The 22,601-nt window shown below is 31.1% G+C and overlaps 2 protein-coding genes across 3 annotated transcripts in view; one reads left to right on the top strand and one right to left on the bottom strand.

The window, feature by feature from the left end:
* Positions 1-2,133: 2,133 nt before the first annotated feature.
* On the bottom strand, positions 2,134-6,127 carry LOC125064595. The gene is made up of 7 exons (XM_047671725.1): positions 5,932-6,127; positions 5,691-5,858; positions 5,422-5,573; positions 4,787-4,983; positions 4,487-4,564; positions 4,250-4,397; positions 2,134-3,414 (listed from the first exon to the last, which is right to left on the bottom strand). The coding sequence occupies exons 1-7, from the start codon at positions 6,009-6,011 to the stop codon at positions 3,212-3,214; spliced, it is 1,026 nt and encodes a 341-aa protein (XP_047527681.1). The 5' UTR covers positions 6,012-6,127; the 3' UTR covers positions 2,134-3,211.
* A 436-nt stretch (positions 6,128-6,563) lies between these two features.
* LOC125064774 overlaps positions 6,564-22,601 on the top strand; it is a 61,119-nt gene continuing 45,081 nt past the window's right edge. For both annotated transcript variants that reach the window (XM_047671988.1, XM_047671991.1), the window contains exon 1: positions 6,564-6,767. The gene's annotated coding sequence lies outside the window, so the exon portion shown is untranslated. The remainder of the gene's footprint in view (positions 6,768-22,601) is intronic.

Below are 22,601 nucleotides of genomic sequence, written 5' to 3'. Positions count from 1 at the left end.
GACGATTAAATGCATTCTTTTTTGAAATTTTGTTGTTTTATTTCTATGTATCTTTGCATTATAATATAGCTTAGCTATTAATATTGATTTCAAATTAGTTTAAGTTAATTTTTTTTAAAAAAATGTTAATATTTTAAATAAATAATTTACTTAGAATGCATTTTTGTCAAATGAACTGTTGTAGCAAAAGTTAATTTTACAGTTGTTGCAACGTTGTGTTGCTGGAATACTCACGACAGTTTAATAATAAAGAATTGACAGAAATAGAAAATTTGTAAGCTAAGTCAAATGCAGATTTTCAATAACGGAATATTATTCAGCAGATGGCAAATTGGACACCTGTAATGCGATTTTGTAAGATTTCACTTCGTATCTCGATCGTGAAATGTTGACAGTTGACTTACAGTTAAATGCCATTTTGATACATGTAACCTACCTACATTTTATAATTATTAAAGTCACTGTCGCTTATCACATTCTGTCATATCACGGTCGTGTTCTGCAGTGAGTTTCGAATTTATTGATACAGAATAACCATAGTGATGTTATGTCCCTTGTGCCTGTAACACTCACTCACAGACTTGAAAGCGGAACAATAATAAGTTCTAAGTTTTGTTTATTGCGGGTATATGTAACGAGTCGGTGGTACCTACCCTGACGGCCTTCCACAGAGCCCTACCACTAAGTGAGTTTGATTAACACACATGTAATGATTAGAATACTTTTAACTTTTTAGAGGATGACATATATATAATTTTGTAGTGATAATTGTGAGCTCAAATAAAACAAGTAAATGCCATAACATAAAATTTTAATAACACAATACTCCGAGCAAGAATAAATTTCATAGTAGGTAAGTATAAAAATCTTATCAAATTCTTAATACATATTCAATTATATATTTCTTGAAGGATCATTTAAAAAAATATATACCATCGTTATATGTCGTTTATTCTCATAAGTTAACATTAAAAACGTTGAAAGAAAATATTTTTATTTTCACTAAAATTAAAAACCAAATAGATTGACATTATTTTATAAAAATTTAATGAGCTTATTCAATAACACCTACGTCATAAGGAAGACAATCCTGTGCAATAATTATATATTACTGAATAGTAGTAACAGTGGCCAGACAACATCAAAAAAAAAAAAAACGTAAAAAATAACAAATCTACATCGAACCGATATAATTAAACAATTATTAAAATCATAAGACCTGCAAATTCAATCATATAAAGATTATTTCATTGCTTTTCAGCTTGGTGTTAATTTTTACACATATTTTCACTTTTTTGACCTTACATTAAATCTTACGTAAAATATTAATAAGTTCGAACAGTAATTTAAATATTTATGTATGTTTAATACATACATAAATATTTAAATTACTGTTCGATTTCATTATTTTTCTTATTACAAATAAGAGTTCTGTGAAGTCGATGAAATTCATACACACATATATGACAAAAGAGGATTGAATTTAAATATAACATAATATCACGAGTAATATCAACTTTTCAATAGTATAACAGGTTTAGGCACACACAACACTTAGGAAGACACACATTTTAAGGCACTTCTTAATTCACAGTACAAATAATATAGGACAAACTTCTATCAATATAACCTCTAGTAATATCATTCAAATTCACTATTACACATTATTCAGCAAGATTTAGGCTATAAATTTAAAAAACGCACAACCACCGTGGAACCAGCTTTCGCCGGCGATTTTTCCGAACCGATACGACTCGGGAACCTTGAAGAAAAGAGCGTACTCCTTCCTAATGGGTCGGCAACGCACCTGGAAGCCCCCCGGTGTTGCAGATGTCCATGGGCGGTGGTAGTCACTTTCCATCTGCTCGTTTGCCACATCACAAAAAAAAAACCTAACTGACACTAAAGGGTGCCATAATATATTAATACAAATAGGCATTAGACATAGGTGGTACATGTAGAATTTTTCATACAGGAAGGCCGCGCCGCTCCACGTAAAATTATTAGCGTGCATTAGTATTAAGTAACCGGTAACCGTAACCGTGATTAAAAAAAAATTAAACCACTTCTACCTAAAACTTAATAATAGCCTACAAATACAGTCAAATTAATATCTTGTAATTTTTCTATTACGATTTCTAAATAATTTAATATCCGTAACCGAAACTATGGGATAATCCGAAATAATTTCTCGAAATAATTTTAAAAAATCTGAAACCGGTAAAACATTTTTCATATTCAGATCCGAAATGCCAAATACATAACATCCCTGATTAGTATGAGTGACGCTCGTTGTTACAAGGCATCTTAGTGTGCGTGAGATGATTAAAATATAAGTAAGGATAGCAAAAAAAATATTCAAATTAGATTATATGACTATATTCATTTTGAAGTTTTATGTGTAATATACCCTGAAGCACCCCTTGAGGGTAAATTACACATAAAACCTTTGTAAATGAATAAATCTATACCCAGATGAACTACAACAAAGGTCTACACTATTGTCATATATTATTATTTAAATCTTTAACTAAATTCCAATGACAACGCCTATTTGTTTTTATTACTAATCAATATTCGACGCCTATGATAATTAACAATCAAAAAAGATTTTTTGAACATCCTTATTTCTAATTAGTTCCGTAAAATACTTACCATTCATATGTAATAAAATAATACAATTCCTTATTGTCAGAATTAATTAAATAGATTATTATTATATATTATTTGGTATCCAATAAACAGATTATCCAACACTGAAAGTTTTGTCCGTTCCTTAGTATGAGTAGTTGACGTTATATACTATTCTTAAACAAATAATACGAAATAGAATTATTTGTGCGATTTCTTCTTCTATCTGTACTATTGTGTGTCAAAGGAAGACGGGTTACTAATGTACACAGAGCCGGATTTACAGTCCTGGAGGCCCTGGGGCCACAAAGAAGTTGAGGCTCTGGGGCAACAGACGAATTGATGCCCTAATTATTATTTTAAAGATTTATTTCAACATTTTCATATCTGTTAGACAAATTTGTGAATAATATGTTTACTCTTTGTATCAGTTTGACTTTGAGTTATATTAAAATTTTTAACTCATCGGAATCTCCTGTTGCCCCGGTTGCCCTTCCCTAAATCTGGCTCTGAATGTACGGATAAAAAACTTAATTATGGAATCGTTAGAAGACTATATAGAATCAAAGTACGGTCCGCACTAGGACGAGTGAGCGTGCGTGACGTCACCGGCGAGCGCGCGCAGCGTGTGCTCGTAGAAGTGGTCGGAGTGGCGCAGGCGCTGCAGCGCCGCGTCGAGGTAGCGCTGCAGCGGCGCCACGCAGGCGACGGCGGCCGCGCCCGAGCACAGCTCGCGGGACGCCGAGCACAACGTTAACGCCTGGCTCCAGATACGGGAGCTCACTGAAGAAAATGATTATCATCACTACATTTATTGCTTATCTATCATGGAAAGACCCGAGACAAGATAAGTGACCTATGACTTAATAGAGTCTGCAGCCATATGATCCCTAATAAAACTAACAAAACACCTAAATTAATTGGAGAAATGTATAGAAAACGGCATGAGCCGTGAGCACAACCTTGACCTACACAATAGTACATTTTTACGTATCTTTGGAGGATTGAAGGGGTCGGGCATTCGAAGAATGCACGCTATTGGTCCGTCAGTCGATGCTTCTCGTATTTGACTCGCACTTAGGCTAGTAATTAGGCTACTGTACACTTTCGTGCAATTTAAGTGACCTACTACTATATACTGAAATAAATATATCGGAAATATTTAAAGGGTTAAATAAGAAAATGAATATCAATAGAAATAATAGAGCTAAATTTAGAGTGTTGTACAGCTCTGTTATAAAATTTATTAAAAAAAGTTTATTATATTACATTACTGTATCAAAGTATTTTACCCATACATTTAAGTTTACCCATAAATATAATAAGTAAAAACGGTACTAAAATAATTTAGGCGAAAGTGTACATGCGCGAACTTGCCCCCACTACTTGCTATATATATGCTTACAAAACATGCTGGCTATTATGAAAACATATCACAGACACAGACATTTATTCTGTAGAAGATATAAGAATCTGATTTAAAATCTGTTAAATAAACTACTTTGTACAATATTTGCTATAAAACGAATTATACTAATAACAACTGAAAACACTACACCATTTTGTTTTATCCGTATAAAATAGTATTTATTAATATCTAATTGAATTAATTACTTACAGAAATGTTGCATATCAACATCACAATGCTGAATCAGCTGTTGTAGAGATACAGTTCCATCAATTAATGGAACATTATTGCCAGTAACTAGCATTGAATGTGGTTCTGATACACTGTTTAATACTCGCTCTATTTCTTCTTTAAGGGACTGAAATATGACAAAAAACAAATCATTAGTAATAAACAACTTTGGTAACAATATTAACTATAAAATAAATATAATTTATTTAAATTTACCTGCTCATTAGTTGTATTACCCTGGAGCTTCTTAAGATCACTTTGAATTACATGTAGCTTGTACCGCGTAGGGATATGCTGAAAGTACATTACAAATTCAGTTACAATATCTTGATTTATTTAATAATTTAAGTCACATTCTAAATGAATATGCAAAGGCAAATCACTTCAGTTCCAATACACTAAATTTATTATAATAAGCCATGTTTATTTATTTCTTTGTTACACTTTCTAGTTAACCACTGATGACCAATTCCTATTACCTGTATGCAAAATAGTTAAAATGATAATGGTACTCACTTTAGTATCAGCAATCATCAATATCTGATGAACATGAGCTTGATCTGTTGTATCTGGTGATAGTCTGTTCAGGCAATCAGGATACATCTCGGTAAGAACAACTGCATTCTCCCCTCCTAGCTTGCTTTTCCGAAGTTGATTAATTGCTAATTCATCCAATCTATCATAGATAGAACTAGCCACTCTTGGCTTTACATCTAGAATTTTAATGATTAATATTAAAATTTTGTTAATACCCCATTGCTGGTCAAGAACCTCCTCTCCTTTTTGATAAAAATAATTGTAGTCTTAACAATGTACATAACTTTTAAAAACTTTAGCTTTTAATTACACCTAAACTTAAATAACTTAATGCCAGTTTTATTAACCTCTTTGGTTGATGTTTATAAAATATGTATTTTTTAATCTTTGGTAATGATTAATTAACTCCTAGTATAAAAAGGGGTTATTAAAAAATATAGAAAAAATAAGATGATAACTTACCGTGACAATGAGTGATAGCATAAAGGAAATGTTAAAAATTACTTTTTTATGTAATACACATTATAAAGATTTAATTTTATAAATTTAAAGTATTTACTTGTACTTGATCATAACTATGATATTTTGTAATAAATCTCAGTAAATTTTTTTACCGAAAAATTGTGCTGCAGTCATTATTTCAGCATCTTCACACCAGGCAAGAATTATCTGCAGAGCTTGCAGAATAGAACATTGCAGTCGAAAAAAGAATGAACCAGTTCTGATTGGCTGTTTTTTACCACATCCCTCACAAGCCCACTGAACCCTAGAGAAGGAAACAGTAGATTTTTTTTATTAGACATTTTTAATTTTAAGCAATGAATTACTTGACATTAGTTGTTAGGTTCTGTAATTTATTCAAATTTTAGTATCTAAATATTACCTGTCAATAACGCGAGCCGATTTACATAAAACTTTACAATCTGGTTTGTTTTCAGGACAGGATATATTTCGAGGTATTAGCCCAAGTGACTGTAGTTTTCCTACTAACTGGCTTTCTAAGCTACGATCCCCTACGTCACTTATTAGATTTTTATAAAGCTTTAGGTTTCTGAAAAAAGTATTTCAAATATATAAATCAACATTTAAAGGTAAATCATATAAATAAAATATTAAAACCTTACGCTGCATTTGTATTAAATGGTAAGCAAATGTCATCGGGAGATTTTGAACTATTATCGTAAGTTGTTGAATCAGCCTCCATTTTTATTTTAGCTTATAAATAAATGTTAAATTCCTTCATTGTTAAATTCAGTGGTCTATAAAGGATATTTTCTTTTTATTTTTGTTATTTATTTAATTTGACATTGAATGAGTTAAGGTTGTTGACAATTTAACATGTTAATTTGGTGCTGCCATGTATTTAAATCTTCAATTCTTAAAGCTTTTAAGTTCTGTTTTTATGAAATTATTTTAAATATTTGTTTAAATTTTAGTATGAACTAATATGTATTGGTAACATACTATAAATAATTCATTTCATAAATATATTTTATACAACATAGTGGCATCCTATCATGTTATGAGTTATTGTTATCCTTTCTTTTTAAAAATATGTTTAATTAACGCATAAATAATCTCCAAGTAATCTTTATTATCTTTTCAGGATTTTTTAAATGTTTATATTTTTCATAATATAATTTCTGAATGCAAACATTAAATACTTGTGTAGCAGTTGGTACCTTTGATTATTTGTCGGTTAACATCTTAATTGAAAGTTGTCAGCTTGTCATTTGTCAACTCCCGACTGCTGTATCTGTGCATTAGTGCATCGCTGATTTAGTTTTTTTGATTTATTTGTTAATTGTTTTGTATACGGATTCTGATGTTTATGAATGAAATTAATAATATTTTTGTGTGTTTTCGTGTTTAGACCAAAGTTTAAAATATTTACAATCTAAGGACTGGTACATGTGTTAATTAAAAGGTGCATCGAATTTGATGTTATATATTTTCAATGGTAAGTTCATTTCTTATACATAAAATAGAAGCAGCACATAAACAAAATATATAATTATGTTACTTTCTTGTAAAATAAACGTATTAAAACTAAAATGTAAACCTATCCTTAAAAGTTATTTTATTAAACTCTCGTATTTATACACGTAACTACTTTTAATTTCCAAATTCTGCATGCCTAGTTAAATCAAATTATAATATTGGTCACCTGAACAAAATATGCTGGTAATCTAACACTCCCAAAAGATTTTTAAAATCTAATAAAACATACCTATCGTGTTAGTTTCATGGATAGAATTCCTATGCATCATATGGTTGCCCTATAGGCCTTTACCAAGAGTAGAAACGTTGCCTTTAGACACCTTTCTTTTTTATTTTTTAATATGTAATATTATAAGACGTAAAATCCTGCAAATTAAATGTAATTGAATAGGTATTAAGTACAAACTACGCAAAAACTACTTGCTACTGAGGTTTGTTTTCGGCATAAACTAAAAAAACAACACCTTTAAGTTACAAATTTATTGGAACATTATTTATGTTTTAAAAACAGTGTTTTATATATAATGTTGAAATATATTTTTATTCTATCCCGAACATATGTATAATATGCTTATTTGTAATTTAACACATGATTTCACCATTACCTATTGTAACAGGAAAGTTAGTATTGTATATTAAGGTAATCCCCTTAAAATTGAAATCACACCGATTTGTGGTATGTATATATGTATATTACAATGTCTATGTTTAATAACTTATCCACTTTTACTCTGTTTCTTCATTTAAATGTTATATGGTATTGAGCTAATTTATAGTTCTGTTGATTTATCTCGCAAGTTTCGGAAAGAGATTGTCTCTTTCCGAAACTTTTGCCAGTTACTAAACAAAATTGATATATTTGTAAATAGTTTAAAATACTCAGTAGTTTCCTTTTAGCTCGCGTGATTAAGGGCATTCGTGATGCCGATGATGCAACGCACGTATTTTTGGTGGCAAAAGAACTAATTTCGTTCGTAACAGTCGCGCTGAAACGAAAAAAAAACACGCGTGTATAACTGGGCGCTGTTAAATTCGATTTATGTCCTCCTCTTACGATTCTATATTGCCCAATAAAATGTTAATATTCGAGTGTGTCATAAAAAGGATAAAAATGAGACGTCTTTTGACGATAAATTAAATTGATATTTGGATAAAATTAAGACCTTTTTGTAATGTATTTTTGGGCGCGTTAATAGAAAAGTTTAAGGTTGAATATATAATGATTTTTCCTTGAAAAAAAAAGTTTAGTTTTCTAACTATTTTTTTTCCAGTAAAAAGAAAGACAATTTGTTAGCAATTTTGCACGGATACTTCTTTATTAAATATGATTAAATATATTTATCTCATAACTGTATATAGGCAACGACATTTGAGTTTCTAATTTGAGTGTTATAATTTTTGAGTCTGAATGTTTTTCGACCAGCGGTTGAACCTTCGTAATTATAATATTACTTCTAGTAGGTGATGTTTATTCTGTAGTTTGTCACGGGAGGAATTGTGATAGTCACTTAAATGCATTGAAATTAAACATTTTTGAATATATTTTGTGTATTGAACCGAGAACTTGATTCCGCGCCATATTACACACGGAGTGGTGAGAACGAGATGATAACGTTACCTATAAAAATATAAAATATTTTTGCTCCCTCTTTATTGCATACTAGCGACCCGCCCCGGCTTCACACGGGTGTAATTCATTAATGAAGAACGCATTGACTGAAAAGAATGGCAAAGTGATAGACTTTGTCATTATATGAAAGCCGAGCTAGGGTTGCCGCATTTGGGTTGCTTTTACTTTCATGTGGTATAATACCTCTAAAACAATAATACCACTTTCTCGATACTCATACAAATAAGATGATTTTTTTAATTTATTGATTAATGTACGTAACATTAATTTCAGGTTAATTAGTTATCTTATTATTTTATAACAAACAGTTTTAAGGTTTTATTAAATTTTATTTTATAATTTTATTAAGGTTTATTTAATTCATAAATAAATATCACACATATATAGTATATACACAAACACATAGCATATTATCATTTGTATGTATTGTTTTGTATACCTACAAGTCCACGTAAGATGGCGTAGGCGCAATTTAAATTCCATTTCTTACCGGCTTCTGTTAAGGACAATGATGTCAAGATAAAAAATATACTTTCCAAAATACCGGAACCAAAACTTAACGTTTAACATAAATGGATGTAAAAGCGGTTACCCTTTTTTTGTTTTAAAACAAGCTGTGTGCTTATTAAATATAGGTATGTATGTATGTGGATGTGTCTGCGGTTTTCTCATAAGTTTCGTATCTATTCGGTTATGTTCCGAGTCTATGTAAACGGGTTATGTATTATACAAAATTTCGCCCCAGTGGTTGTAAGTTTTATGATAGTTAACTCAAGTGACGTTTAAGCTATTCACGGTACTTAGAATACTTTTAGTTATTATATATTTATATAGGCGAATGTTAATTATTATCGAAACAAAATGTAATGCGCAGTAAATTTTATTAATTTGGGACACACTATTTTTTTCATTAATGCTTAATTATACACAATTGAATATTGCCAAATATTATATACCAATACCAAAGTAAGTTTGAAAATCTATACTATCTATAGGTACTTATGTATATCAAAATGCGAAAGTAACTGTCTGCATGTCTCTGTTGCTCTTACACGACCAAACCAATGAACATAATTTGAACACCAAGGAGCATAGGCTACTTATTATACCTGATGATCAACCCTAAAAACCGAGCGAAGTCGGGGTTGACAACTAGTAATTAAGCAATGTCAATATATATATTATTACCATATTGTATTCTGAATATTTATTAAAATCTCTTGCATCGTCATCAAAGATGTATTGTTATCGAAAACAACCACATTTGTAGTTTATTAATTAAATAAGGTTAAAAGCGTCAGACAATTAGACTCTCCAATTAATTGATATAATATTTAAATAACAACATAATGCTTTACTTGTTCAACTATTTGAATCTGTCACTCGTACATCTATCACGAAGAAAGCATTTATTATCTGTGACGTGACCTTTCTATATAATGTCCTTGATTATTGTGTCAACCGTTAGGTTTAATATTATTTGTTAGGAACGTACAAGGCTTTTTTGAACGAATCTCTTGATACATTTTTGTAATAATTTCTTGCGAGTTATTTTTAGAACAACTATAAACTTTTTTTACGTAAATATTCTTTAAATGTTCAAGTATATGTAAATGTAAAACAAATACTTTTTTCATCTTTCCTCAATAAACTTATCATATAAAATACGATAAAAAATCTAGGTGTTCGAATAGATAATGAGTGGTTCTATTTTTAACAAGTTACAAGTGTTACAACCACTTAAAATAATTATATTCCTGTTTTTTTTTTAGTCGGCCTCGAACATAAAAATCACGTTAATCTGGAATATTACGTGGCATAGACATAAATCATGCGTCCTTACACGCGAATATAATTCAATTGATGCCAACAATCGATAGTCGATGGCAAGAAAGATAGCAACACTCAATCAACCGTAACAAATAAATCAATATGAATTATTATTGGACATCACCAAAAATGCAATTGTTATCAGGAAACGATCTTTTTTATTGCCACACTACTAAATCAACTGTTTTTATTTAAGTGACTAGCATTATGCGTGGTAGTTGCCGCAGCTAATGTAAAAAAAAAGGCTATCAAAATTTTCATTTTCGAATAAAGAATTTAATTTTAAACTATTAACTCTCACTGCTCTATCGTTCGTATAACTTGTCGCATCCGATATTGCCAATAACCCCGGAATTCTTTAGAGCAAAATAGGAACAGCTCACTGTAAAATTCCCTCAACCTATAAGCTCAGAAGCGCGTGGAACGCGGAGACACTATAATTAGCTAAGCTGTCCCGTACAGCATGAGTCTATCTAGATAATTCCCGGAACGTCTGTCACGATGCTATAGACGGCTGGATTCGTTTCAATCGTTCCTAAAACAAGTCTGAGAACGATGTCGGATAATTTAGTTGAGCGTTTATCGAATCAAGTGCCTCGTACGATGCATTGTAATCTTAACGGTTTGTTGAGCAACTTCACACGACAATCAGGGTTTGTTGATTTCGTATAGAGATCGAGACCTCATGCATTTAATTTATTGTTAGTTTAAAACTTTTTTTGTCTTAGAATATTACTTAGTTCGAAAAAATGCATAATATGCTACTAGAGATGCGTTCATTTTTTGATTTTAATATAGATTATATGTACCTATGTACTGAACCACGAAGTTTGTTACGCTTACTAAACAAAAAGTTAATAAACAATTTGCTTCGACGTTTACTTTTGTCTTACTAATAAATTTTGATGTATTGTTAAAAGATAATTAAAATAAAATTTTCATTTTGTCGTCAGTTCTCATCGTGTGATAAATAATACAGGTAAATAATGCTATTTTTTATCTATAACGATATCTTATTTGTAACTGAGACGCTTAGTGCCTGGCACGTTCAGAAAACTTAGGTAATGGGTAAAAATCACGATTCAATCATCTTTTATTGTTATCTAGCACAATTACATATAATTGATATGTTTCAAAGAATCGTCGGAGTGCTTATATAATACATACGACGTTTCTTTTTGTTAACACATCAATTGTATAAAATTTAAATATTCATAATATATTTATTACTTTGTAGGAACTGCCCCTTAATGTCCAAATGCAAGGCCAGTAATTCTGTTAATAGTTTAATAGAGAAGAATTAATAAGCTTAGACCACTACGCTGTTCGTCAAATTGACTTTCTGGTATTCTGACAACCTTTCGATTAGCGAGCACGAAAAGACTTTATTAAATATAAAAAAAGCTCGTGACAACGCAATGCTTACTCGGAATTGAACCCGCTTTCTAGTTATTCACACGGCCCAAAAAGGTATTATTAATAATCAAAACGGTTGCACTGACGGCGACGTATTTTAATGAATTATTTCCGTTGGAAATATTAAGACGTTACCCGTATGTTAAACCAGAAATGTTTTTATCTCGAAGTAATTACGAGAACGCAATATGAATGATATAACAATCGCGACGTACATCAATGCCTACATAACGTGTAAAATGCATTTCCTTTATTGACGGAGGATGCGCATCGCGTACTGGAAGTTATATCCGCATGTTAATTACTCTGCAGTTTACTAATTACATATTTTTTCTGCTACGTATTATAGTAACAATTTGTCTTTAAATCGTATTCAATTTTTTTATTTCTAAAGTACATATTTAATTACTTATTCAGTATAAGAACCATGGTATGACAATCTGATTGCAAATCCAAAAGTATTTATTATAATAGGCTTTTATTTTGCTACAAGTATTATTATCAATCATTAATTTTAGTATCAAAAAATGTAACCTGGCCTTAATATCATGTTTGTTTCACAAAAGAACTCTAATAAAAATAAAACACGTCGCTCTTCCATATTTATAGGAAAATATTTAAATTCATATTTATTTATTTTTTCTCAAAAACATACACAAACAAATGGAATAAGATCAACATTCCAAAAACCTCTGAAAACATCTAGAAATTAGTTCTGCAAGACGTTGCAATATGACAAATATGTAATAAAAAAAAAACGTAGTATATAATACTGATTCCTAATGAGAAATTAAAAATACCTGAACATTAAAATTGAAATCCCACTATCTGTATTTATCAGTATTCTTTAACGAACATGAATAACCTTGAACTCAGGTGAATACGTATTTTAGGGTGACAAATACAACGATCGTCGTATTCAAATTCATTGTAATTTGTAATGAATCTAAGAATTAATTTTTATTTTTTCATACAAATAACGTTTAAAAATAATTTGTAATGTTATATTTGAAATGTTTTTATTTTTCAAAAATATTATATTAAAAATCAATATTATATTTTTATCGCTAACAATTTTCTATTCGACTATCCATTGAAACATGTTACATGAACCATAACAAAACAACCTGAACTCGATTGAACATTGCCTCTATATTGTGATCTGTGTCGTTACAAAATAATCCGTTCACACGAACTTTCACCTGTCGAACGAACAATGTTGCCACTTAATTTCTTATACCGTAATTACAAACGTGCGACTAATCAATTGTGTCATCAATTCTTAATACGTGTTACGATATTCAGAAATCGTGGTTATTATAAAAACGGTACTGCATAACCGTTATGTTGAATATTGTAAATCTTAGCTAAAAGTCCCGTTTGCGTACAATAAAGATTTATACTAAAAAAAAAGTTGGAAAAGTGTTTTATACAGTTAGCGAGTTCATAGATGGTCTACTGACTAGTTTTTTATTATATCAATTACTACTTGACTAAGAAAAAAACCAGCTGAGTTTCTTTCGCTGGTTTTTCTCAGATATGAGTATTTTCATTTCCGAACCGGTGTTCCTGTGTTGGTTTCCTTTGACTATCAATGACCAAGTGTAATGCATTTACATTGAATTAAGTAATTTAAATACGTAATATAATACAACTAGGGGACCATAATTACATATCCCTAAAGCATTCCAAAATTTATAGTTATGACAGATGTTTGATGTGATGATGTTCTCCTGCCTGACCAGGTGGCCCATTTGCTCGTCTGCCTACCGAAACTTCTCTCAATACAAATTCGAACTCAGTCAAGTTTTTATCCTTTGATTATCGTAATGTCATCGAATGTATAAATACTTAGAAAAAAAATTGATTTATATTACAAAATCATTTGTTTACTGATTTTTTTTAGAATGTTGGTACATTTTCATTCATTCGATGTGTCGACACTAAATATTATTAATACAGTGTCTTATTTTTATTTAATGTACAACTTTCTAACTATTCGGAAAACCGAACAAACTAAACTCTATCGTAGTTGTTATGGCAATTGTTGTCAAAGTTTCCGATATTGTTAGCAAGAAATATTAAGAACTTAGAAAGGATTGTTAGCCATGTCTTAATATGATTATGGAAATTGGAATACATATTTATACTCGATTTGCGTTTGTAAAGGTTGAGTAACTAAAGTCTATTTGTCTGTGTTTTTACTTTGTAGTAGTATAATAAAATCCTATTTATGTCCTACTGCTGGCCGAGGACCTACTCTCCCTTTGGGGAAGATTTAGAGCTTACTGCACCACGTTGCTCGAAAACGGATTGTTGGATACACTTGGCAGATTCTTATCCACCATGTGCAGGTTCACCGCTGTGCAAGAATTATACATACAAATTAAGCACATGAAATCAGTAGTGCTAACTGCACCTTAAACTTAGAATCATCTGTTATGATTCACGTCTTGTAACCACTGAACCATTACGGCTCTATGTACTAGTAAATTATTTTTACCTAAATATAATAACATTTTTCTAATAATGTCTTGGTCGGTTGGTTAATGTGAAAGTGTCTGTGATATTTTATTATAGAATGGAATATCTTGACAACACCGACCACCTCCCCCTCGGTCCCGCCATTTGGCTCTCTCTCAGAATTGGAAGTATCCAATTCTGTAATATTTTAACAGATATATTTAAGAAATGTTATCTTAAAACCAGCGAGTTTTTTATTTCCTTCCTATTATTGCTTTTCCTCGAACAAAATATCATATAGATAGTATATCAAATGTCGCAGACTGTCAAGTCTGACCTCGGTTAGCACTGGACACATGTGGGTCACTCGACCGTAACCAATAGTCTCGCAACCGTTCACACTGTAACAATAGACATGACCAGATTACATGGACCGGAGACGTTATATTGTACGTGTTTTAGGAGTTGACCACAGTAAAATACCCGTAATACGTTCCAATAGAATTTGATCAATGTCAAACAAATGAATGTCACTATTAAACCAAATTTTTCAGGGTTTATTATTTGCCGGAAAAGTTCGGTTTTTTCAATGAAGAAATATTATCCGAGATGAATGGGTATTGTTTATTTTCGAACAAACACAAAATTTTCATTGAAATGAACTGGGCTTTATGGTCTATACAAAGTTATGTTTTTTTTTTCTTTCAGTGAGATTTGTATTAAAAATTTTTTCCTAGTTGTCTCAAAATTCTGAAATTATTTATAAAAATAAAAATTTGAACGATTTTGTGAAATTATATTTTTTTAATATTACCTTTTGCTCGCGAAGTCGCGACGAGTATATCCATTGTAAAGTAAAAGTATTTTATTTATAAACGACGTAGAAAATGCGAAACTTTTTAATCAGAGACGGTTTTCAGTAAATGCGGTTAATAAAATTTTGTTTTCAGTTAATTTGCTTAAATATGATTTATCGTCTAATAACCTTGATATTTTATCAAATTATTATTAATAGATTTTGTCAAACTAAAACAAGGTGCACTTAGTACAAGTAATTGGTTTTGATAGTGCGTCGGTATTCATTTGGATCATCTGACAATAAGTATTCTTGCTAAAGAAATTTCGACGATGAGATTAAATTAAAACTTTTTCACATAATAATGCGAATGAACTTAAAAATATTAATTTTACATTTAAAACTATATACAAAAATGAGATTAAATTATACAATTATAAATAATAAATAGCCTAACAAATTGGATAAGTTTTTATGGTCGAGGCAAAATTTCAAATGCAAGTTTTCAACATATTTTTAAGCATAAATACTAAAATACATATAATAATAGTCACAATAAGATTCTGTTAGAGATAATAGATTGCAGGTATTTGCCCAATATTGGGACATTTACGTGCAACAAGCCGTAAAGTAATGTAAAGTTTACATAAAATATTACTGTTATAAATAAACAGGAAAGAGTAAAATAAGATGATAAAAAGTATTTTTAATTTTCCGTTTTTCGTTTGTTTTTCTTAGTTGTCAATACCAGAAAATATCATTATCGAAGAAAAGCTATCAGTCGTGGCGTCTTCATTCTTTTAAATATTTCTAAAGAAATTTTATTACAAAAGTTGATGTACATATTTTTATCTGTATTAGTAAGTACTAATACGTTGTGATAAGAATATAATGTAAAAAGTAATAATATTGTGATCTTATAGATATACTTTAAATATACCAAAACATAAAATTTATTCCAGATGATAATTTAAGGATTTTCTTAATTTTTACTTAAATTAAGTTTGCATTTTTTGAGGTTAAAATTATTTTAATAAGTCGATGGTCTTCTACGCACTTCTAAGCTTTAAAACATTACATTTCTCACGACCCTGACTAACATTTTTTGTCATGTATTTTATCAACAATTTAAGTGGTACATACACATAATATAAAATAATAAAATGACGTAGTTCATTTAACATACGGAAAAGAACTTAGTGTATGTTTTTAAATGAATATAATAGGTATAATATAATGAATATTTTAAACTGGAACATTTTTAATTGGTTTCGTAATAAGGTGACCCTGACATTTTACTAACTAGATAGTAGAGGGATTCATATTTTAGGTTTCGTTCAAAGCTTCAGACCTAGGGCTGGCAGGTCCTGCTTTAGCCGGATTGACTTTGTCAGCGAGTTATCGCATACAGTGCTTGCCGGAAGAGCGAGGCATTAGCGAATATTATTGCCTCGGTTTTTCAGTTGAAAGCGTTATTATATTTCTATTTTTCAAAATATATCTCACTTAATAACAATACGTCCGGCTTATTCAAATTCCGAGACCGTTTTTTTGGTTATGGCAACCCTATTCAGACCTAGGCTTAGCTTCCGCGGTCGCTACTGTTTTCACATTTCATTATGAGGTATTTGTGTGCGAATGAGCGACGTCGTTATATGAACGATGAAAGGCCATGTGACCTTTTCTTGCATTGTATATTTCTAACAAAAGTTCACTGATTTTATTCATAAAAAAATGCATATAATATCCCTGCAGCGATTTTTTTCGTTTCTGACTACAATCTAACGTATAATGACTATAATCTAAGTTTGGGTTAAAACTTAGAAATACTTTAATTATGTATTAAATTACCCACGTCTGATCCCATGAATATCTCACTTGTTAGCGGAGGCCTTCTATTGTATTAAATTTGATATTTTACAACTAAATACTCCTCGCTATTCTGCTGCAACTTTTTGGATAATATAGTTTTTTTTTTTTTTAAATTAGCAATTCAATTTATATTATAAGGTTTGTATACAATAAGTCAGTATTGCATACATACAGTTTACTATTGCCTATTACTAAATATTAATCTCATGTACTAAAAATGCTATTACTGGATCAAATACTGTAAGTACTTTGTACATAATATTCGTTGTTGGATATACATAATATATAAAAAATTTAATTAAGATAAGTATTTGATGAAAAGAGTACCAACCAAGTTTCTTACCGATTGTATCGCATACAGTGCTTGCCGGAAGAGCGAGGCATTAGCGAATATTATTGCCTCGGTTTTTCAGTTGAAAGCGTTATTATATTTCTATTTTTCAAAATATATCTCACTTAATAACAATACGTCCGGCTTATTCAAATTCCGAGACCGTTTTTTTGGTTATGGCAACCCTATTCAGACCTAGGCTTAGCTTCCGCGGTCGCTACTGTTTTCACATTTCATTATGAGGTATTTGTGTGCGAATGAGCGACGTCGTTATATGAACGATGAAAGGCCATGTGACCTTTTCTTGCATTGTATATTTCTAACAAAAGTTCACTGATTTTATTCATAAAAAAATGCATATAATATCCCTGCAGCGATTTTTTTCGTTTCTGACTACAATCTAACGTATAATGACTATAATCTAAGTTTGGGTTAAAACTTAGAAATACTTTAATTATGTATTAAATTACCCACGTCTGATCCCATGAATATCTCACTTGTTAGCGGAGGCCTTCTATTGTATTAAATTTGATATTTTACAACTAAATACTCCTCGCTATTCTGCTGCAACTTTTTGGATAATATAGTTTTTTTTTTTTTTAAATTAGCAATTCAATTTATATTATAAGGTTTGTATACAATAAGTCAGTATTGCATACATACAGTTTACTATTGCCTATTACTAAATATTAATCTCATGTACTAAAAATGCTATTACTGGATCAAATACTGTAAGTACTTTGTACATAATATTCGTTGTTGGATATACATAATATATAAAAAATTTAATTAAGATAAGTATTTGATGAAAAGAGTACCAACCAAGTTTCTTACCGATTGTTCTCAGTAAAATCTACATTCTGAGTCGTTGGTAACTTTCATTCAGTGCTGTTGAATAAAGCATATTTTGATATTGCTACCGGTAGCTATTGAAGTTATTGCATACTTCAATTTCCTTGCCTTTAATTTAGATGTTTACATTACTAAGAGTACAAAATATCATATAATTTTTAAATATAGAAGTTCCGGTCGTCCGTCCCGCATGCAGTGAGTGACTAAATGAGTTCAATACTCACTTACGCGTTTGCAATTTCCTTTCATCATCCACGAGACGGACATAAGCATTCCTCACTCACTCATTCGATCGCTCATTTTATTTATATTTAATGTTATGTTTATGTGAAACTGACGTGAAGATGACTTACGAAAAATAGCTGGCCCAATGTGGAGCCGATTAGCAAGAGACAGGAATACGTGGAAATCTTTAGAGGAGGCCTTTGTCGACAGACAAGTTGTTCAACAAAAGCAACCAGGTGCCGATCACTTTAATACAAAATAGAATTAGAATATATATTTAGTTTTAAGCAATGTATCAATTTATTGTAAAAAGAATAAGCAATAAAGGCCATCTTATTTTATTTATTTTTTAATGTAAATTTAATTTTCATATGAACGAAATATAAAAAAAAAATAGTGTACTCACAAACACTTTTATTTGGTGGTAGGGCTACCACCAAATAAAACTTTGCTTGTTGGTGCTTTCACATGTTAATTTCTCATCTTCTTCATCATCATGAATACACGTTGCCAGGGGTAGAGACAATGACATAAGTTACCTCACAGCTGCACCCAATCTGTCATTCTTGTACTATCAAAATCGAAATTAGTTCGGAACTTATTCCACCACGCTTTTTAACTGTTTGTATTCAATGTTTTATTTATCTTAAATGTACTTACAAATCCCTTTTCCTCGCGATGTTTAACTATAATACCAAACATGCAACACATAATTAACATAAATCAAACACGTGTAAATCTCGAACTTGCCAATTAAGAATATGCTTTCTATCCACTGGGACATAATTACCTCGGCTTTTGCATAAAATTTGTTATGCCTATGCGTAATGCATAAATAGGTTCAATTAGATATGAAATTGTTAATAACGAGCATCAAGCGTTATATGTTATTATGTTATAAAATATATAACCGACAACATAGCATTAATCCGGAAATAAAAATAACAAAACGTAACATTATAATAACACTGTAATTAAAAAATCCCAATCAACATTGTATGTACTTAATGATGAAGTTATAATTTCTTTCCTATTTCATACTTTACGTTAGGAAATTTAATTGTTGAAATAGTTATATGTATCAATATCATTCCAATTGATAAAACCGTACATCTTTTGTTGGTAAACCGTAAATGGATTCAATTGACATTATATTAGCCTTATTCATTACGTTGTTATGGTAGGTTTAGTGACCCGATGTCATGACTTCGAACTGATCAGACCAACAAAATATTATTGGGTTTTCTGTCGACAAGTTGGTAGTAGCAATTCGGAGGCTGGAAGTCGCCAGTTACAATCCCGCGCCTCGGAAAGCACGAACTCACCGATAGTGTCAATTATTATTATCGGCCCCGTCTTAAGCACCAGGGATCTGGCTATCATCCCTCCTCCCAAGTAATATTCTTAAGCTACTTATTGTGGTGGGTTGATTGGTTGGTGGTCTCAGACTTGAGCATTATCTGCAAAGCATCCTCAAAGTCGGGGGCTCGAGATTTTTTTACACCGCCTGCACTCTGGATTAAGTCGACCCTGATTATAGACGTCCCATTTATGAGTGAGTGCCGCTCGTGCTTATAAAATGTCTTAGTGTGTGTGAGGCAACTAAGAATAAAGACAAAAAAATACAAAATAGATTATATTTGTTAAGTTTATTTATTAAAAAATAATTAATCGAACAGAATATGTCGTTCACAGTTAGATATTCTCCCTTAATAATGGCGTCCTTGGTCGAAATCGGTCAAGAGGACAGTAAGAGTAACAGGCCATTTTCAGCAATTCTCGTTTAGTGCTATGATTTAAAACGTACTACGAATTGACTTAATATTAATATCTATGGCTCTCTTATTTATTAAATAAACATTTTAAATACAATTTATACGACGCCTGCATTAAAGTTTTTAATCGGCCTATAGACTAATCAAGTTAGCTTAGTTCCTGTTATGTACCGGTACTGAACACTTTTATACTAAACTGTGACGATACGATTTTATTAAGCTGTAATATACGTTCAAGCTGAGCCGGATTTTAATCTGTGTACATACTTGTGTAATGCAGGCTCTTCACGTTGGCCAATATCTTCGCCAATTGTGGCGAAGACATAAGCCAAGAGTTTGTGATGACATCCTTTGGAAGGTCGTTCAGTTTGCTTCGATTCAAGCCAATGTACAAATAATAATAATAATAATCATTTATCAATATGGATTTTAAGGCATTAGTGGCTGCTGCGATTTATTTATTCTGAAAATACGGCTCGGTCACTCTAGGAGCTCGCTAATTAACAAGCGGGTAACGTGTGCACAGGCTATAACTCAATAATAACCACGCCACAACCCTTTGATGTATGTTCCGAAACCGACACCACACGGATCCTAGGACCAAGGTGTGGGCCAATACGCCGTTAAATAACACGGTAACCACAAACACGTACTCTACCTGAAGACCGCCGATAAGCCGTACTTATCCTATTCTATGCATTCCCGTGAAACTTAGAACTTTATATAGAAGATTTTTTTTTAAATATTTAATGAGAACGTTCAGAAATTATAGTTAAAAAAGCTTATGTTTAGTAATTAAGCGCAATGAATTTTTTAGCTATATGACAAAGGCTCAGTCGCCATTTAAACCAGAATACAGCATACAAATTCTAAAGTATTTCTTTTTTTTGAATCCCAAGTTACATATTGATTTTGTTAATTTGAACCTTTCACACACCCAATTGTATATTAATCACAAGTATTTGACATAACACATTTTTATGTAAGGTTTGGTGCAATTATACAGAAAAAAAAACAGTAGTATCTATTACCCCAGTACACGGTATTTAGTAACTCTTGTGAAACAAGTATACTTTCATACAACAGGATCGCAAAAAAATCGAAGAATCGTTGAAGATAATTTGTGTGCTAAAATATATTTATAGCTAGCTAAATATACTTAATTATAGCGTTGCTGTACATCCATCACTGTAACCTGACGATTCCAAAGTACTTTTATGAGCCTACTTGAATAAAGAATATTTTGATATTACAAGGCCTTTATAGTTGATGGGCCATCTAGGGAATGAGACGATCTCCATCGATCATGATCCATCTCAATTCAAAACATATTTTTAGTATCCTTAAAATATATTTGTTATATTTTCTTTCGCCCGTTTCTTTGAGGCATTTCGAATCGTTAGTAAAAAAAGGAAGAGCCTGTAAAAACCCACTGCTGAGCTTAAGTCCTTCTCTCCCTTTTGAAAATAAGGTTCGAAGCCTACTCTTATATGGGTCGGTAGATACAAATGTGGCAGAATTTATAATATTTATGCGATGTAGATTTATAATAAATATGTTTAACACTTCTAAATTGAATAATTTTTCTGACTTTAATTTGATGTGATTCTTTCACATTGAATGCATTTACAGCTAGTCAAGTGGGTAACTATGAGCGGAGGTGTCCACTTGTACTAATAAACCCCAATATAAAAGACTTGAGTGCGAGCCACGAATATTCGGCTACCGTTGAGTCTATTGTCCGATATATTTTGGGTGTAAAATAAATATAAAAGTATAATGATCTAAACGAAGTATCTTTATACGAGCGATATAATATTTTAGCTCATTTTTAGGGTTCCGTACCAAAGGGTAAAACCTTATTACTAAGACTCCGCTGTCCGTCTGTCACCAGGCTGTATCTCATGAACCGTGATAGTTAGACTTTTGATATTTTTACAGATGATACTGGTACTTATGTTGCCGCTGTAAAAAACTGAATAAAGTTAATATTTAAGGGATATAGAACAGGCATTATTTTTTGCCGTTTTTATAGATGCACGTAACTTTTGTGCGCGAATCATCTTTTTTTTACAACTAAATAAAAATATGGGTATTAATGAAACGTAGTTTACTACTGCACTCGATAGCTAACGATGCGATTATTCGTAAGACGCTCGGTGCTGGTGTAAGGGCCACTTCAACGGTAGTACGGCGAGTTAACTGTATATATTATATTATTACGTCATTACATTACTTACAGCTTTGCATACGAGTGAGTGCTTTAGATAGTCCTTCATAAGTTTAATTATTATATGTAAGACGAATTTTGGTATTGGTTTTGAGAATCGATACTTTGTGACAATCTAAACTTAAGATTACATACATATATTTTAAATAGTTAGCACCTTAGTCTTATCTATTCAAAATAAATATAATATATTATGTTCAGTTAACCGTGTTGCTATATTAACAGATCGTAAGTTTTATTTACAAAACTAACAAAACTTAAACTTACTATTTGACGCTAGATTATTTCATGGTACCAAGGCGGGCTTGCATAAGGCCCTGTCAATCGGATTACTTTTACTTGCATCTTTGTAATAAATGAGAGATGATAGAAC

This window comes from Vanessa atalanta, chromosome 6 (genome assembly GCF_905147765.1).
Source record: "Vanessa atalanta chromosome 6, ilVanAtal1.2, whole genome shotgun sequence".
In the NCBI taxonomy this organism is placed as follows: Eukaryota; Metazoa; Arthropoda; class Insecta; order Lepidoptera; family Nymphalidae; genus Vanessa; species Vanessa atalanta.
The sequence above is the reverse complement of the archived record's forward strand: the minus strand, read 5'-3'. Positions and strand labels throughout refer to the sequence as shown.

Bases quoted from the DNA above. Each gene is read 5' to 3' on its own strand.
- LOC125064595 (XM_047671725.1), bottom strand. From the start codon at position 6,011: ATGGAGGCTGATTCAACAACTTACGATAATAGTTCAAAATCTCCCGAT. The intron at 5,859-5,931 runs GTAAGGTTTTAA...TACTTTTTTCAG, and splicing joins CCATTTAATACAAATGCAGC to AAACCTAAAGCTTTATAAAA. The intron at 4,984-5,421 runs GTAAAAAAATTT...TTAAAATTCTAG, and splicing joins GACTGCAGCACAATTTTTCG to ATGTAAAGCCAAGAGTGGCT.